General features: G+C 35.9%; 1 protein-coding gene across 5 annotated transcripts in view; it reads left to right on the top strand.

Moving 5' to 3' along the window:
- Positions 1-20,091, top strand: part of CNST (consortin, connexin sorting protein) — a 48,369-nt gene that overhangs the window by 2,498 nt on the left and 25,780 nt on the right. For 4 of the 5 annotated variants that reach the window (XM_051614027.1, XM_051614025.1, XM_051614024.1 and 1 more), the window contains 2 exons: positions 11,425-11,862; positions 18,062-18,267. In XM_051614027.1, the coding sequence (XP_051469987.1) occupies positions 11,475-11,862; positions 18,062-18,267 (594 nt within the window). In that variant the 5' untranslated portion in view covers positions 11,425-11,474. Of the gene's footprint in view, positions 1-7,683; positions 7,856-11,424; positions 11,863-18,061; positions 18,268-20,091 lie in introns of those variants that run through there. The other variant, XM_051614028.1, reaches the window with a different exon arrangement.

Below are 20,091 nucleotides of genomic sequence, written 5' to 3'. Positions count from 1 at the left end.
GTCATAATAAATATTGACAAGCTTTTCTAAGTAACACGGAAACACTGCTGTACTACTTACATCTTGATCTCAGTTTTTCAAACTCTTATGCCCATACTTCATTTTAAGTACAAATTCAATGTCTTGCACACAAAAAAAAACAAGAGGTATGTGTATGAAAATTAGCAGGATGATACTTTTTCTTGTCCTGGTTATGATATTTATCATTAGAGTTTCCTATTTGACTCAGAATACAGATTAGGTTGGTTGGCATATAATTGTCTCAAAAACTCTCTAACTTTCCATTTTATTCAATATATCCTGCTATAGCATTAACTCATTGTAAAATTTTAATCTTAAGATTTACTCTTAATATTGATTGTTCTTTTTTGAATTATGCATATATTGAAAGGCTTACCTGTTACCAAATACCACCTCTCATGTGAATTTTTAAAAAAAAAAAACTTACAACAGAACTAATGTTCTGAAAAAGAGCTGAAAGAATCACTTAAGCGTATTAGCTTCAGTGATGTGAACATAAAATAACCTGGTACATGCTTGAATTTTGGCAGAAACATCTCTGTGCCTTGCTGAGATGCAGGATGTCACAGAATTATTGTTGTCACGTATTTTATTCTGCATACTTCACTAATCTGTTGTAATACTTTGGATGGTAGTCAAGGAAAATAGCAGAAGGAGTGGTAAGAGTTGTTCTTTAAATAGTCTCTAGGAAGAATTATTTATTAAAAACCAATCAGAGAGTAGCCTCATTCTTTTGTCCTGTTCCCTTGTCATTGCTGTCCCCCACTCCAAGCCCATACATGCATAAAGGAAACATCCCAAGGACTGAAATAGCATTTAATCCTCTGCCTCAACCTGGTTTGAGATGCAGTTTCCGATTGGTGGGTTGTATTAGACATCTTCATTCTAAGTGAAAAACAGTCACTATAGTGAGGTCAGCAGTTTTGTATTTAGAGCCACTATGCTCTACAAACCTTAACTAGTGCTTTTCTGTATGTAATCTGTTGACATTGAAAACTGGCTGAACACTTGGGGTTTTCTGGGGGAGCGCGGAGGTTTTCTGCTCTTTAGCCAAGATGTTAGTAGTAAGGAAAATAGACTCCAACATTCATCGGAAGCCTGCCTGCTCCTTGTGACAGCAGAGCTGCCAACCTAGTGTTGAGAACCTGATTAATAGGGAATAACTGTCCTTCAAAAGTGGGCTAGATCAACTGTGCACATCACAGGAGAGTGAGTGCTCAGGTACCAGTTACGTGAAACTGTCACATTAGTTCTCCTTTGAGATAATTTCTGAGCACTGGATGTGTGGTCATGTATGTTAATACAAGCTTATTTGAAAACCAAAAAAAAGTTATGTTAAACTGCTACTGCTTTGCTGTTTTTCTGTTGCAATACATGCTGTTTCATAGGAAAGTGTTTTCACATCGGGTGCAGATTGACTCCGGAGCCTTACAAACACTGCAGCAAAGTTCACAGCTGACAAAAGAGCCAGTCAGCACAAAAATAAACAGTGTTAAATGAGCTGATGCCTTGAATTCTGTTCCTGCTGTTGCTAATATCAGTGTCCACGTCTTATTTTCCCTTAGAATGAATACTAAGCAGCAATATTTTTGACATTTTCAGTGAAGAGGCAGAGGGTTCTGTAGTGTGCGCACTGTTGCATAAGCTGGGTATTGTAAGGCTGTTTGGCAGCAGCGCAAACTTTCTCACTCTGTGCTATATCTGTTCTGTGTGTACAGAGAGACTCAGTCCCTAGGGCTATCAATCTGGCATCTTTCATCAGCACTAAATTTACTGCAAGTATTTTTTGTGTGCATAGCCAAAAAAGTGCTATTAAACCTTTGTGGACAGGAGTAAACACATTCAAATAGATGCATCTTCGGTTTAGTTCTCTCAGAATTCCTTGTCATTGAATTTTGATGAGCATGTTCTGCTGACTCAAATTCACTCAGCCCATGCTTGCATGTATCTTATCATGAGTCTTCATTTTGAATGCTTTGGCAATGTTCTTTTGCTCAAGAGCTTGTAATACTAAATTTATGTTTTTACTTGTTTATCTACTTACTGTATAGCTGTGATGTCTTTGAAAACGTGTTGCTGACTTACAAGGAAAGTATAGAGGAGTAGTGATGTTAGTGTCCGGTTTTTCTGTTGAGAAATTTTGGTCTGTTGCACACATTTTTAGGAACAGAGTTGCTCAGGAGTGAAGAAGTTTCTTCTGTTTTTCCAGTACACTGCTCCATCTGTCCAAACAGGATTGCTAACATGTGGCCTCATAATGTGAGCTTTGACACTGCTTTTCTCAGTCCAGGGGATTAATTTAATTTTCTATTGTTTTTATTTGGAAAAATAATGTTACGCTATAGGGCAAATGGAGATTAATGCCCAATAACTTTGAGATTTTAAAAAAAGCCAAACTAATCCTGTTACTTGTTATATCTTTTTAGTGTGAATATGATAGGAAAATTTTTAGATTCTCTTCAGGAAAATCTCATTGAAATAACATGGAAATCTGCATTGTACATTTTGGAGGTTCTTTCCTGGTTGTTGAAACTTGTAATTTTAGCCTCGAAGTGAGGGCTTGATGATCTTGCCTCTTTAGATGTTTCAGCTGGACCTGCATCACAGTTCAGGTGCAGTTCATTCTGTTGTTACAGTTGACTAATGACAAACTGCAGTGCATCTGTCTTGAAATTAACAAGTTTTTAAGTTGTTCAGTAATATTTTGGCTGCTTTATCCATGTCTTGATAAAACAAAGTGACATTCACAGTGCAAAGCTTATGCATTTGATCCCAGGAAGATTTAATAGAAGTGGCATATAAAATTGTCCTTCATTGAATGTTGCTTTGGTACCTGCTTAGTTTCTTATCTGGATTTCTTTTTTTTTTTTTATGGACGACTAGTAAAGTCTACTATTTTAGCACTGAAATATGACATCATTAGTACAAAGAGAAATAGTAATCATTCAGTATCTCTATAGGCTGTAAATATCCTCTCTTGGTATCATTTAAACTATCTTGGTTTGACTTTTTGGTGACATTAGTTGTTACCCTCTTACATTAATCTATCAATTTTTTTATTAATGTTTGTGATGTTTGGGACTTTCTAATGGAAAGATGCTTTTTCAAATGGAAATCACTACTTAAAGTGGCCTTAGTAAAGAGAATTTTCTGAAAAACTGGTCTAAACCAAATTAGATCTTTGTTTACAGGCTCAAGTATTACAAAAATACATTCAAATTCTAATAGAAAACATTGTAACTGTGTGATTCAGAAGACCTTTCGATCTATTAATCAAAAGTATGTGTAAAGTATTAGAGACGGCTCATATGGCCAGCATCTATTTACACAATTAGAGCTGAAATTAATTACTGTAATAGCTTTGTGTTGGAAAGGAGAGAGTTAAAAGACGCAAGGCTAAATTCACCACTCTGTTTAAGTGGTCACAGCTTCATTAGCTTAAATCAAGTTACACCAGTGATTAGTTTTTGAGGGCTTGTGATTTGTTTAACACAGGCCTCTTCTGGTTTATGCATGATTGAGTTCTCACCCATTGCATTTCAGGACAAAAAACTTGACAAAATGTAAGTGTCTGTTTTGTACCTCTTCAGCGTCCTTGTATGGTTCCCTTTACTAAACATCTATTTCATAGTAATTTTAATGTACTCACCTTAAGTCCCTGTGAAATATAGTGGTATTTCATAGTTAAGAAATGCATTTAAGATGATGTGACAGTTTGACCAACTTCATGGAGGTGGTTCAGAGCAAATAAAGGATTTTACCTCTGTCATTTGTATTTGACACTGAATAATGCAGAAAGTAGACCATCCTTCCCTTCTGAAATACAAAAACAACTGATGCAATATTTTGGTAGAGCTACTGGATATTCTAGCTTTCTAATTATGACAGTTGCTGAAGCTCTAACAATTAGCTCTGTCCTTAATTAATTAACCTTCCAGTTGGACCTGCAGGTTTGGTAACAGAGGAACAAGTATGTAATGTAGTACTTGCGGACAAGTGTTGTTTCATAAATGTTATGGACAGATTTCCATTCTATTTGTGGTTGCTTTTGGCCTTGCTATGATTTTGGACCTAGCTGAATATTTTGACTGTGCTAACTCTCTTTATATTGATGAGGGCTCTGAAACTTGCATGTCCCTCAGGTGTAAATTATGGAATTCAATCTCACTATGCAATTCAGCTGTCAAAGTCTTGAACATTCTTTGGTTTTTTAGATGGGCAGTTTTTAGATAATTGCCTCATTCTTCCTGCATCTTCATTTCAAGGGTCTGTATTCTGTCATTTGTGCCTTTTCAAATATATTTAAAGTTGTTACCTGAGATCATGAGGGATTTTATATTATTTCATGTTTTTAAGCTACCTCTTATGAGGTGGTAGGATGTATCAGCTTTCTCAGGTCCTGGTAAAGATTTGGATAAGAGTGAGCTGAGTTGACTAGTTCTCATAATTTGTACTGATTTGCAGGACTTTATTTTCGCTAGAAGAAAAGGTGCATCCTAGAAAAGATACATAAATTTATCTAGTAAGAAGTTTTAAATTTTTGTTCTACTCTGTAATCAAACTTATGCACATGTTCTGAAGTTGAACAACCCGGGAATTGTTAAATTAGAAGAAAAACATACAAATCAAAAAGGGCAAATTACTTTTCATAAAACTTAAGAAGAGATTTGTGCATCCCTAGGTAGGACCAGTCACTCATAGATTGTTCCTGGCCAGTGTTTATCTAGACTGTTTATAAAAGTGTTGCAGCAGTGAGAGTTCTCCATCCTCCTAAAACAGTCTATTCCTCTACCTTACTGTCCCTGCCTGAGATATGTTCTAGGGATTTTCTGCAGACATGAACAAAAAATGAGTGCATCAAATGGTTAGGTCTTCTTTTATTCTCATACCATTCTGTGAAATTTGTCCTAGTATGTGTGTGAAGAAGATGTATGTGTGAAATCATCTGAACTCTGTCATCTTCTAATAAAAGACACAGTTTGTTCCCAGAAAAACCTCTTGTATTTGGCTGCTGACTGAAACATATTCTTATAATAATGTTAAATGTGGAAGAGTGAATTATGTTTATTGTTGTTTATTAAAGCTGTGAATAAGCAGTATGACCAGGAAGCTTAGAAGTTGAAAATAGCATATGGAACTTCCTCTCAAAACCTCACTATTCCTGCTGTTCATAGATTAAAAGACCATCATGCCTTTAAATGTCACTGACACTTGAGAAATGTCACTTGCATGTCAGAAATTGTCAAACCACTAAAGTGTTCATCAGACTTTTTTGTAAATTCGGTGAAATTAGATAAACCACTCATGTCTAAATACTACTTGGAGGACAGCAGACTTAAAGTGTTTAAAAAGATAGACCTCCTAAACCATGTATCTGACATAGAAGCAGAAAACATGTGTAGAGATATTTTTACCCCTAGAACATGACTTCAAAGACAAACATAGGTCAAACTGAACAGCCAAGAGGATGTTAATGCGATTCTCTCATAGCGAGGCTATCCAGTAATAGGATTGTACCTAAGAGTGTCTTGTGAAATTATAAACTACTAACGATTCCATGCTATAAGACAGCACAACAGCATGATAATTTTTTTTCTACTGAAAGGTCAGGTTGAATAATGGAAGCATACACATAAATTCCTACCTCCTTTAACTACTGTCTTTCCTTCTGCAGCAAATTGTGTGATAGTCAAGTATGTCTTCAAGAACTAGTACTTGCCTCCGTTGTTTTTTTTCTTGGTTGTGGTGAGGCAAGGGCACTTTGCAGCAATCTGATCATAATATTCCAGGTTTCTTTAGGTGTATCTTGGATTCCACATCAGCAGAAGCAGCAAACAGTAGTAGAGAAATTGCACTTGCACTTTCTCAAATGAACATACTGGCTTCTCCTGTAACAGCGTAGTAGGCATAGTCCTTTTTCTTTCAAGCTGATGAACTCAAAGGTATGGTGTCTGTAGTTTTTAGACAGTGCTATGTAACTACTCTGTCATCTAGGGTTTCCTCTTTCTTGCTGCATCTTCATTTTGGTAGTAAATATACTTTTTCATAAAATGAGATCAATGTTGTCCTTGTATGCAGAAACTCACGTGCAATAATAAGAATTTGCAATACATGTGATTTTTTTCTATGGCCATGATAGTTTTCATGTTGGTTTGTATTCTTAAAGATTATTTATCAACATGAAATGGAATACTAACATTTAAGTGTGGTCTTGTATCCTTACAGCAGCTACCAAAATGTTCAACATATTTTTATTTTTTTAAAAAATGTTTGGGTTAGGTTTAGTTGTTCTTTAAATATCAGTGTTTCTGCAGTTTTCCTTTTTTGATCTAGTGGTAGAAGCACCAGAACTCTAAAGGTAATAGTTTTTAAAAAAAAAACTGCTCCCATTTCACAGAATCAGTGTACATTTTTTTCTTTAGGATTGTTAAGCTGCTTGTATTAAAAAAAAAAAAAAAGTACAAAAATCCTGCAACAATAAAGTTAAATTCCCTTCATCATAGGTACTATCTGTTTTTTACCTTAAACCTGAGACTTGTTTAATTTCTTCTTCACAGGGAAGGGGATTCCACAACACCTCTAGACATCTTGTTTTGCTGTTTATATTGCAGCCTTTTCTAGGTTTCATAATAACTATTAGCAAATGTCATACTGTCCTTTCCTCTCAAACTCTTACCTCACTGTGATCAAGGTTCTCTTTATTTGTGTACATCTTGTTTTGTGTATATTATGTACAAAACAAAAAATATACAGCTGTAATTGATTAGTACGACTTAATGAATTCTCTTGTGCCTATAACACTTGCTGTATTATGTCTCAGGAGAAAAAAGCTACTTGGACTTGCAGTCAGTTTCCTGTTTGGTATCTATTTATGAGATGCTTTTCACCCGAACACAATGGCTGGTTAATCCCTATTTCATATGGAAATGCTGCATTTCATTTTAGAAGATACTGCGTGTTCTGTTTGTCTTGGTGAATTTCATGTTATTCCTTTTGGAGCACTTATTGCTACACCTAATTTTGGATTAAATCCTCAAAAATACTTATGACTGCTTCTAACTGCAGTTTTTATATGGCTATTGTGTTTTATCAAAGTTAATTAAAAGATTGGTTCCTAGTGTTGCTTCTAATCAATCTGAAATGCCCATTCAATTCAATGGGCATTTGCTCTATTCAATGAATAGAGCAATATAGGTGATAGAACGGGGAAACTGACTTTAAAAGAAGTAAAATACCTAAGTCTCCGTAATTAACGTAGAATAATTAAGTGGCATGAGAATGAGAGGGAAAATGGATTCATTGGCAGAGGAGCTCTATGAAGGCAGTAAATGGAATAAGAGGATGATTTGCCATAAACTTTTTTTGAATGTTCGAACCTTTTTAGCCTTCTGCCAGATAGGGTGTTACAATCCTGATCTGTTCTGCAAAAGACTTCTGAGATCAATACATTTAAATACTATGCCATTTATTCAGTAAATATACATGAAAGCCACCAGCTCTCCAGGATAGAGGAGCTGCATTAGTATGAGGGTGGTGGGGGGGCTATTTCTTTGTTTGTGGTTTGGGTCTGAGTTGGTTTTTTTATATCCTGTTCAAATTTTGGCTGTGCCAGGTCAGGAAAGATCCCAGTTCTTCACTTTTTTTCAGAATACAATCCAAACAACTGCACTTAAGGTTATGATTCCTTAGTAAGGATAGATGAAAGAAAGGCACCGTACACACACAAAAATGAGCAACTAAAGAAGTTATTGAAATTATGAAGCAATATGAAGTATATGAAAAAGAACATTGAAGAGCACGGGCTTTTTAAAATTGAAATTGACCTAAACTAAAAGTGAGTACTGTGATGTTTCTGTAATGTAAATACTGTTTGTTCTATACCAAACAAACATACAATTAATTTCTTCAATACAGAGTTTGTCTTTTAACCTCTTGGGAAGTATTTTCCATCTTGGTTTTGATTTGTGCTATAATCACCACAATTATATATGCCAGTTGCATGAATCTGTGTGGCAACTGGAACTGAAGTACTTTTATTTATTGGCACCTTTTAATAGAGGTCAGCACAGTTCTGTTTGGTCTTCTCTTATTTCCACTTTGAGCAACCAGTGAAAGGAGGAAAGATGTGCCTAGGAATAAGCAAGCATTTTTTTTAGCATAGTGTTTGTGTATACAATTAATTTCAATGGCAAAACAGTAACTACAGTAACTGCATGTTAATGGTCTGTTACATATAGTTCAAATCATTAGTACTTTTAATTAATTTTGTGTTTATAAATGTGTTTCTACATACATTTTTAGACAGAGCTAAAATTGATTCTCACAAGATTTAGCTTCACTTCAGTACCTGGCTGGTGCCTTGGTAAAGTCAAAAGTAGTAGCTGATAGAAACATTGAAAGCCAGGAAGGAAAATGTTTCATCTGTGGGGGAAAAAAATGAAGCTTTTCAAAGATCAAGAGCAAGACCGTTCTAACTTCTTTAAATCAGCTCTTTCTGGATTTTCATTCTCTAAGGAGTCATAAGAGTTGTAAAAGGAATAGATTTTCAGGGCTACTTTTATTTGGAGACATACTGAATTTCAAATGGTAAATCAAGAAATGTTGATTTGTAATAGCTGCCAAAGCTCTCCAGCGTCTCGGCTAGAGGGCCACATGTTAAAAGGAAATTAGTTACTATTTATCAAAATGTTAGCTTCCTCTATAGAAAATGTCACTTGTCAAAAGCATCTTTTACTTGTTTTGCATAATCTAGTAGGAAACACCTTGCTTGGATACATTCACATTTCTGTTTCCCTTTGATAGCTGTTGAAAGGATAAAGTGTTGTCTACTGATAGGAGCAAGAGAGTGGTGGTTGGACATCCTGATTTTTAATTATTGCTGTTAGAACTAATTCCTAATTGGCTTTGGGTAATTTATTTCAACCTCTTTTGTTTGATGTATTGTTTAATCTATGAGGTGGAGCAGGCAGTAGTAGTTATTATTTCATATGCTAGGAATAGTAAGAAGTGAACCTTTCAAGTTTCACATAGTGTTTGGGATTATTTTGTATAATGCTTTAGGACAGTTATATCAATAAATCAACGTAATTTACAGTGTGGGCATCTGTAAAGAATATCTTCTAGTTCTGATTCTTGCTGGTCTGATTGAGATTCTGTCCTCCTTTTAACCTTTGATTTTGTGTTTAATTCTCTTTGAGAGAAAACAGCTTGATTAAGGAGCATCCTTCTAATGAATAGATCCATTCTCTAGATACATATCTTGAGTTCCCTTCTTTGTCTTTCTAGTGTTCAAGGAAAGCCAATTACTTCATTGCCAAAGGAAAATATGACTTGCATCTCTAGCATATACAATTAATTATTCTTCTAGGATAGAACAGAATATTTCAGTTGGTACAATACAGTGATCACCTAGTTCAACTGCCTGACCGATTCAGGACTGACCTGAAGTTAAAACATGTCATTAAGGGCATTGTCTAAATTACTCTTAAACACTGAAAGGCTTGGGCTATTGACCACCTCTCTAGGAAGCTGGTTCCAGTGTTTGACAAGTCTCTTGGTAAAGAAATGCTTTCTAATGTCCAGTCTAAACCTCCCCTGGCACAGCTTGTATGTTGCACGATAGGCAGTATTTTTTGTTAGACTGGTATGGCTGGACATGGATAAAAAGTTATTCAGGTTGGAAGCAGAGATGGAGTTGTCCTAGTTGCTGCATTTGTGATGCCCACCTGGTGGTGGCTTGTCAACCTCTGCATGCTTCCCTGGAACTTCTCACTTTTTCTAGCCTGTACTTTGTATGCTTGTCTGTGAGAATGTTGTTGGAGAAAGTGTCAGAAGCCTTACTGAAGTCAAAGTAAACAGCATCCATTGTTCTCCCCTCTTCTGCTGAGGCAGTCACCTCTTTGTAGAAGCCTATCAAGTTGGTTAAGCACTATTTACCCTCATAAATCCATGCTGACTACTCCTTCATATGTTAGAAAATAGTTTCTAGGATTACTTGCTATATCAGCTTCAAGGCACTGAGGTGAGGCTGAGCAGTCTGTAGCTCCCTCAGTCCAGCTTCTTGTCCTCCTCTGAGATGGAAGTGACGTACTCTTTTTTTCCTGTCCTTTTAGCAACTACAAAGGTTGTGGAGGAATAATTTTGGAAAAAAAAAATTAGCTATCTTTAAAAGAAGCATGTTTCCATATATGAAGGAAAACCTACTTATTCTCTAAGGCATTTTTTTCCATTTTTCTGCAAAGTGAATTTTTCTAGCAAGTAAATTGAAACATTATCTTGCATATTCTGTGATATTTGGCAAGTGTGTATTTCAGTTGTATACATCAGGACATAACACTGAAGAAAGCTTGGTGAAGACAGGTTTGCTAAAATGCCTTGTCATCTAATGAAAAGGATAGGAAGCTGCTTTAGGAGGCTTGTCTAAGCTCTTCTGTAATACAGGAGTGCTTCCTGGTATTTGGCCTCACTATTTAAAATATATGAGCTAAATCTAATGAGATGTACATAATGGAGCTGTATTCCATCTATATAGTTGCTAAGTTAAACCAGCAGTATTGCTATGCTTTTAAAAACTAAAGATAGGAACTGCTACGGTAACAGCCCTGTGGAAGTACCATGTAACTCTGCTGTTAAGAATTACCCTTTTTTTCCTGTGAATATGCATCTAATTGCAGCATTGACTAGAGTTGCATGTTCACAAAAAGGGAAAACCTGGCCCCTGCTGAGAGTAGGTGGGGGATTGTTATTTTTTTATTAACAAGCCATCTGCTTCTGTGTATACTGAAGACATGTTGAATATTTTCTTGAAATTAAAGTGACAATCTGAGTCAATAAACAGGTTCTACTTGGGTCTAATTTTTGTAACAGAGTTCTTAACAGTTTTGTTACAGTTTATCTCCATATCCAATGGGATACAATCACTGACAGAATTAAAAGTTGTTTTGCTTTTATTCCTCCCTGGTTTATTTTTATTTCAGGCAAACCCTGATCTTATGTGACAAGAATGCTTTTGTTTTAGCCATGGATTTAAAGGGAGGGTGGTGGGGGTGGCTTCTGTTTATCATTTTGTTTTCCTCAACTGTAACACTGAGCACTGCTGTAAAGATCAGCTGTGCTATTGATCAGGTAACTGCAACTGATTATAATTGCATAAAAATACAAGTTTTTAGATAGGGGGAATTTTTAGATGGGGGGGGATTTTTGTGTTGTTCTTTTTCTAATGTAATTTAACTTCGCTTTAATACTTACAGTGGAGTAGTGGATTACTGTCTGCAGATATTTCCCCATATTTTTAAACTGTATAATTTGGCCAATGTGATTATTTATTGGCTGGCATTAAGTACAAGGTTATTTATCCATTATAAAATGCATATTGTAAATGCTTCTTCTGGTTTTATATTTTAGGTTTAAAAATATTTGAAGGGAGACTAAGTGGTTCAACAAGTAACGTTCTAATGGATGAAAGAGAATTTCCACCAAATGATTTACAAATAGACTCAAAGGACAGTCTTCCTGCTGACTACAGAGTGGAAAGTTTGGCATCACATTTGGTTTCTTCAGCTGACGAAAATGAAAATCAACTTGACAGTGATGGGAATGAGGTTCTGACCAGTAGTAGCATTGCCATGGGGCGACAGGATAGAGGTGAGCAGGACAGCATCAATAATAATGAGAATATGGACAGTGGTGACTGCACCCCAAGCTGTATGGGAAGTGAGACTGAGAGGAGACCTGTAAATGTCCATATGGATCCCCAGCTGGAGGAAAATCCTATTACAGAAAAACAGCCAAGTGGAAAAAGAAGTCCAAGAAGCAAAAGAAGCTCCAGTAAAAAATCCAAAGGTACTTAATAAATAAATGGGTTTGTTCTGTTGACTTAAAATAATAACACTCTAGTTCTAATCTGTGAGCTAATAAGAAGGATATATTTTAGTTGTCATAGTAATTAATTTTAAAAATTTCACTAAATGGTTGTTTTTTTTCAGAACTATCAATAGTCCTAAATCAGATTCAAATCTAGATGTTTTCACCTTCTGTATTTAAATGTTGGCTATGTAGCAAATGGAACATACCAAGAAAGCACAAGTAGGAGGTTCAGAATTTCAGTATGGAAATTGGGCTGACTTTGACATCACAATAGCCAGAAATTCAGGCAATATGATTTGCCTATTTTTGCCTTCTAGAGGAACCTGGACAAGCTGGTCCAGGAGATCAAGCTGGAGAAGTAGGATGCAGTTGGCCCTCTGGGCTGCAATTGCACATTGGTGGCTCATGTCCAGCTTTTGATCCTGGGCTGCATCCAAAGAAGTGTGGCCAGCAGGCCAAGGAAGGTGATTCTGCCCTTCTGTCCTGGTGAGACCTCACCTGGAGTACTGTGTCTAGCTCTGGAGCCCCCAACACAAGAAGGATGTGGATCTGTTGGAATGTGTCCAGAGGAGGGCCACAAAATTTTTTCAGAGGGCTGGAGCACCTCTCTTATGAAGACAGGCTGGGGAAGGTGGAGCTCTTCAGCCTGAAGAGGAGAAGACTCCAGGGGGACCTTATAGTGACCTTCCAATATCTAAAAGGAGCCTATAAAGAAGGCTGGGGAAGACCTGTTCACTAGGGCATGTAAGGATAGGACAAGGGGTAATGGTTTCAAGCTAGAGAAGGGTAGATTTAGGTTGGACATGAGGAAAAAGTTCTTTAATCTGAGGGTGTTGGATCACTGGAACAGGTTGCCTAGAGAGGTGGTGGAGGCCCCATCCCTGGAAACATTCAAGGTGAGGCTTGATGGGGCTCTGAGCAACCTGTTCTAGTTGGAGATGTTCCTGCTTATTGTAGGCAGGTTGGACGAGATGACCTTTAGAGGTCCCTTCCAACCCAAGACATTTTATGATTCTATGATTTCATTCAGTTCAACAGTGCAGTATTTTAGTGTCTTGATTCAATGTCAAGATTTGAAATCTTGGTAGGAATATTAAATAGCTTGACCTTAGTCTGCTGTTGTCAAAATGTACTTCAATTTTTCAAAGCTTAATAGAGTCCTACAATGTGCTTTTTGGGTAATGAGCTGTTCAAAAATGTTTCTATTAATTTTGCAGATCTTTTGGATATGAATAGGATAAGAAAAATGTAAATTTTCATTGTATGTTATTTGAAAGGCTTCTTCCCTTTCTGAATGAGTAGAATTTTACCTACATCAACACAATGTGTTACTATATCCAGGTTTTGCTCTAAATCATAAAGCTTGTGTCATAGTGCTGCAAGCATATTAATTAAAATCAGTGTGTTTCATCTCATAGATATCTTTGAACTTGGAACAACTGAATCATGCCTGCTTTTTTCCATGCATTTTTTTTTCATCTGAAGACTGAGAAGGTAGAGAATTTGACTACTTTAAAGAGAGAATTTTAAAATGCAGTTTTCATGCTAAATAGCAATTATTGTACTGTCTACTCTGAAAACTTGTAATGATCTTAAAGGACTATAAAATAAAGAAAAGAAGGAAACCTTAGATTCCATATCTTGTAGATACATGCAAAATCTAGAAGAGAAAAAATGTGTTTTCTAGTAAAAAGGAAACTGAAATCGGTCGTTAGAGAGAGAATGAGTTATCCTTAAACTATGCAGAAAACCTTTAAGTATCACAGAATCATAGAATGCCAGGTTGGAAGGGACCTCAAGGATCATCTGGTCCAACCTTTCTAGGTACTACTATATCTTCCACTTGGGTCATATTTTTATTCTTTAGAAGAAAGAGCAAGTACTTGCAGTGTGTTTGAAGCCCTCTAAAGATTTGCTTATAAATCATAAACATCATAAGTATTTTATTATTAAGTTTATTTATATGCTTGGAATGTAATGGAGCTAGAGTTATCCTAGCTCCTACAATCAGTAGACTGGAACTCAAAGTTAAGAATCACTGTATCTGGTTGAAGTTTTTCCTTGTTCAATACCCTTCTCCAAACAGTGGCCAATAGGGGATGGCTTGATAAGAGTATAAGAACAAGGCACAGAGGCAATGATTTGTTTGTGTGTTCTCCTTGCTGTGAGCAATTACCCATTCAGGACTTCCCCAAGTGGGAACTGATGGACTGTAACAGCTTACAGTGAATTTGTCACCTGACTTGCAGTTGATTTTAGAGTCCATTTTGGTGTCCTGGAAAAAGAACTTCCAAAATTTGACCTGGGCATTGTTTGCAGAATCGCCTGCTTTTAGCTGTCTTGATGCCTCCATAGACTGATTAGAGTGAACTGACAAGATCTTCCAGATCCCAGAAGTGATGTAAATTTTAATTGACAAATTTAAACTTTGGTGATTGTTTGTACTTGGATTCCTTATAATGAATCATAGTAACTTTAGTGCAGTAGAGATTGTGATTCATAAAGTGTCATCTCCTGCGATTGTATTTTTTTTTTTTAAACTTCAAATGATCTATGTTCTCTGGAAATAATGTCATCTTTTTCCAAAATATCAGTGCTGGTAAAACTACTAACTTAATATTGTAAAATCACAGTGTATAACTCCTAAACATAGTGTAGCACAGTAACTTGCACCTAATAATTTTTCCCCAAATTAAATTCCGCAACATTACTTTTCCTGTAAATTATTCAGCATATTTCTTGAAGCAGCTTAAAGGTGGGGGAAGAAAGTAGAGTGCTTGTGATGGATTTAGTGTTGTGGGAAATGAAATATCTGAATATAGGCTAATTAAATTATATGGAAATTCAAGCAATGTTATTTCATTTAGGGTTCTGTCCTGCAATAAGGATGATTTTGAACTTGCTCAATTAAAGTTACACCTTTACCACCAACATTCCTGTCTTAAAATGTCTTCTGTTAAAATTAAGTGTTGTTTTTTTTTTTAATACTTACTGGTGTTTTGGTTTCTTGTTGTTTTGGTTTGGTTTTTTTTACATTTCTTGAGTAAAACAGCCTGAACCAGCTTTCTGGTATTGAGAACCAAAGAATGTTTTAAAAAAAGACATTACTATATGTTTTCTGTACTAGAAACTTCTGTTGCTGGTGACTTAAGCTAATGCTACTGAATGTGAAAATTAAAATTAAATTAAAAAAGGAAAACATCCATAACTTTATTTTGAGAGCAAATATCTGATACTTGTGCCTCTGACTCATTCTCAGGCAGGTAGCAAAAGCAGCTTAATTTCATATACTTTGTAGTACCGACAAAACAAAAAAGGGTGAGACATTGAAAAATGGGTTTGTCATTTTTATTCACAAGGTCTGTCAAAATTAGATCTTTTTGCATACATGGGGCTGCTTCTGTGAACTCTTTAGGCACATTTGGAGAAAGTTTACATCTCCCGATGTCTTAGGAAACACTGACACACTGCACTGGGCAAAGAGGATGTCAATTGAAATCTTTGTGAGTCTAGCAGAGCAGAAACTTTAAGCCAGTTCTCTGCCATGTTCCTACTGAGTGCTCTGGCCATTGGAGAGTTGATATCTTCTGTATATTGTTTTCATTCCATTCTATTATGGAACAATGTATCAATGTCTGGACTATAGTATCAGTGCTTTGCAAAGTGAAAAAACAATCTGCTTAAAATATCAGAAATATATGTAAAATGCTAGTCTTTAGTAAAGAAAAGAAATAATCTGCTTTGGAGAGTATGACTGATTCAAGGAAAAAGCAGTGTTGTATGCCGTTTTCACAAACAGGGGAAAAAAAAATAGGGATCTTAGGCCATAGCACCTTTATGATGAACCAGCATTACTAAATGTTACTGCTTGAAGAAAAGTTCTTGGTTATAGTGTTGCAAGACAGCGTTTGTGCCTTGGTGTTTAAAATAGAATAAGGTAGAATCAACCAAAATGGCTGTAAGGCCTTGCTTCAGAATTGGGGGTTATTTGAGGGCAGAACTTGAGTCCAAATGAGTGACAGCTCAACTGTATGTAGGGATAATATGCAGTTTATAAACTGTGTTAGCAACAGTACCACAATAAAATTAAAATGAAGATTTTTTCATTATAGTTGCTCTTGAGCATGTTCCAGTCAACCTTCATGTTTTGATATGTCAGGTGATTATTAACTGCTTAATCAAGTGTAATTTGCAGAAACTTTTTTTTTCTTCCCCGCCCCCCCCCCCCCCCCCCCCGGGAAAAAAGTTTTGCCAGAATATATGGACCCTCTTTATTGGCTTCATGATCGTGTGCTGAAAAGAAAGCTGTATTTTTAAAGACAGCCTTCATTCCATCTCTAACAGTATTTCCAGTTTGTTTCTTACGTTCTCTTTGTCTCTTGTTGCTGTTGGCTCACAGCAAGCCCAAATAAATACTGGAAAAGCAAAGACATGCATTAATATTGAAAAAGTAATTTTCAGTTACACCCATATTTTGCCTGGCTCTAAGCCCTGTGAAAATAGTCACCCACAGAGATTGTTAGTACTCCTGACCTGGATAGTTTTCTTCATGAAGATTTAGAATAACCAAAAATAGAATGGTGGAGCCTTCAGTGGACAAGCTAATGCCTTTCTTAAGCCCTGAATCTTAAACCTGAATCACCACTATACGGTTTCAGGTGCGATGAATACAAGGGGGTGTGAAATATATATGCTTGAGTTCTCACGCTGTAGAAACAGTCCAAGTGTGATGGTTACTTGAAGCAGTGCCCCCATCTGTGCTGCTCTTAAATAATAACATGATTTTCAGAAATGGGTGTAGCTGGGGGGAAGAATAACATGTTCATCATAACTTAAGTTTATAAAAGTTTACTGTGCACATTTCAGTGGCCAAACTCTCTAAATCACAGGATTTATAAAAAAAAAAGTTCAGACCTATGTAAATGTGTCAAATTTGATGTTGTTTTATGAAGAAAAAGATACTGTTCATTCACTGATAGAATAAACTGCAGTTTTCTGATTACCTCTAAGTCTATGCGTTATCGGAAACCATCATTTATTGCTTTTATTCTCTGATATTTGTGACCAAGTCTGTATATGGGTAGTTGATTTCTCCCACTACTAGTGCCTGTTCTGTACTTCTTCCCTTATCTCATTTAACATTTTTTGAAAATAATCATATTCATTATCAGCAACATACTAAAAATACTGCATTTCTAACAAAATGTGGGATTTTCACCTACAAAATTTTTCCTGTAATATTTTTATACTGTTACGATTGAATTATCCTTCATAGATGTTGCCAGTCCTCCACCTGCATGTCTTTTTTTCACTTCTGTCAAATTGGAGCCAGACTGCCAGGGAATGCACCATAGAGAATGTAGTTTTCTGCCCAGCAAGAAGCTCTGAAGGCTAAATTCAGTTTACAGTTCCTTGTGTCATTGTTACCAACATCAACCACCACAGCTAGCTTATTCCCTGAATTCTCAAACTATACAACTGCATCTTCCTTTTCAGTCAGCAGGACGGTCCACCTCGACATCTGTCCCCCACAGTAGAATCCCCCACTGTATTATCTGCTTCTTTCTAACATTTAAGATCCTGGTGTCACTGTGAGAAGCCACTGTGTTATAATCTGAATAGCAGGTACCTTTCCCAGGACATCTCCCTGTACAAGGTCCTTGGCCAGGAGTGAAGATACAAACTGGGAACCTCATTCACACTCTCCTCACCTGCCTCCTTTTTGAGCAAAATTGTGTTGCAAACAACCCTGCTTTCTGTCTCTGCTGTATTATAACTCACTCTCAACATAGAAGTTTGTCCAATTGGATATTGATTTTTTTTTTTTAGCTGAAATTGAAACACCAGTCACAACACTTTTTATTTTAGGTCATCCTGGTCTCTTCCTAATAACTCTTTAGAACAGTTTAGACTAGGTGGAGGTTTTTTTACCCCAATTTAAAGTCAGGTCCCAGTGAGAAGTGTACAAAAATACCTGGTGTATGTTACTGGTTTTTTTCAAGCAGGTGAGCTGATACTATCACAACTAATTTTGGCAAGACCGATATTTTATTTACTTGCAGGGATGTTATTTAAGATACCAGGGTTTTATTCATGGCTTCCGTATTGAAATTTCCTAAAAAAGCAAGTCAATGTATTTTTTTAATCCTAACCTAGTTACTTGTTCTTTTTAAAGGAGTTCCTCCAGCAGGAACCACAGCAATCAAGGAGGAAAATACTCTTATTACAGACACAGAATCTGTGCATGCTGAAGGTGCTGTTGAAGCAAATGAAAACTTTCACCAAAAAGAACAAAACCAAAAGTTGCAGTCTCTTTTCTCTTTACTCCGTGAAGAGGTTGAGCAGTTGGATTCAAAGATACTGCCCCTGTGTCTCCATCAGGTATTCTTTTAAATTCTGGGGTGTTGCACAAAATTTTGTTTTATTTGAGACATTTATTCATTAGGAAAAAAATGCATTAATTCAACATATGCCAATATGCCTATGTAGACAGAGTGTTTTGATGTGTAACAGATATTCAAGACAAATATCTCCTCTAAGGTTTTCTAATATACATTAAATTATAAATGGCCATAAAAGTATATTGTGCAATTAAAGGAAACAATTAAAGATTATTGGTTTTTCAAATGATGAAATTCTACTTTGGCAGGAATATTTAGGAAAAAAATCATTCTTCAACATACTTTAAGTATGGTTTGTGAGTGATACAGATACAAGACAGCTAATGTCTAAATAACATTTTCAATCTGGAATTATTTTTACTGTTGCAGACTGCTTTCTAGCATTAACTTCATGCATGAATTCTACGATTCAAAGTTTCTTAGTGTATTTTTTTCTACAGCACAGCTGCCACACATGAAAGACCAAAGGAAATACTCTATGATTTGAAAAGCAATCTTTTTTTAATAACTGGCCAGTATGTTTTTCTTTCTGGTGACTATGACACAAGATGAATGTGTTGATTTGACTTGACACAAGAATAGTTTATAGTTTAGTTGTGTCACACTAACAGTGGACTAGAAGATTTTTTGTTTGGCTAGAGTGTCTAATACAGGCTATATATAGACACTATACAGTGTCTCATTTGATTTAGTTCCATTATCTGTATTGTGCGAAATTGAATGATTGTCATATGTTAAACTTCTAAAATGTGATGACATTTCTGCATTTTTATTCTCTGATATAAATAAGCAAAGAGGTCTTCTTTAGTATTTGAAATTATAGATAGTTTACATTTGACATAGAATTTTAATATTTTTTTTACTGTGCAATTGAGTGAAGATGTTTGATATTGTTTGTTAATTTATTTGAAATTTAGCATGTGAGTTAACCATTTCTGCTTTAAGCCACGCCAAATTTGGTGGCTGTTCATGAGTCAGTACAAAGGTCTGGTTTGAAAAACAACACAGGGCAAAAATTTCAAAACTCTTTACAAACATTGACGAGTGTTGTTGAATGTGATGGAGGTGAAATTTGATTGCTACTTTTTAGATGAGGAAGCCAAGGTTGTTGGCTAAGCCTTAGGTTGTTACCTAAGGGTACAACCTTTTGAAAGTCACACTGGAACTGTGACAGAACTGAAAACAGAATCTGCATTTCCACATTCAGACATATAATCAAACACCCATCTCTTTTTTCCTAAGAAATATCAAGCATTCTGAATTGTGTTTGAATGAAAGCTAGCAGAATTTGCAACAGTCATGACACACTTTTTAATCTGGGGGAAAAAAAATAAGGAATTTTAAAGGTAGCATTCAAAAACACCTAAGAACTGGAGTCCTTTTGTCTGGTGAATTTCAAATATTCATACTTGTAAATATTTCAAATTCTACATATTTGAAATACTTGTTGTAAATGTTTATTGTAAGTATTTACGGTAAAAAGGATACAAACAGGAAGGTCACTGGCATGCCTCTGCTGTGAGAGGCAGTATTTTTTGTCTTTTCCAAAGATTGCTCTTTTCTCATCAGTTAGGAAAGCTCAGTTTCTCTGTTCTGTCACTTAGCACTGTAATGCTTGGGAGAGCTCAGCAATGACCTTAATTTGGTCAGACATAAGGACACAATGTCAGTAACAGAACTCAAAACTCTTCAAGTCAAATCAGTAAACACTGTACTTCTGTTCTAGGTAATTTTAAAACTTTTTAATATGGTGTTTAAAAAATTTCTAAAATAATTGTTTGTTGTTGTAACGAGATAAAACCCA

This window comes from Apus apus, chromosome 3 (genome assembly GCF_020740795.1).
Source record: "Apus apus isolate bApuApu2 chromosome 3, bApuApu2.pri.cur, whole genome shotgun sequence".
Taxonomy (NCBI): domain Eukaryota; kingdom Metazoa; phylum Chordata; class Aves; order Apodiformes; family Apodidae; genus Apus; species Apus apus.
The sequence above is the reverse complement of the archived record's forward strand: the minus strand, read 5'-3'. Positions and strand labels throughout refer to the sequence as shown.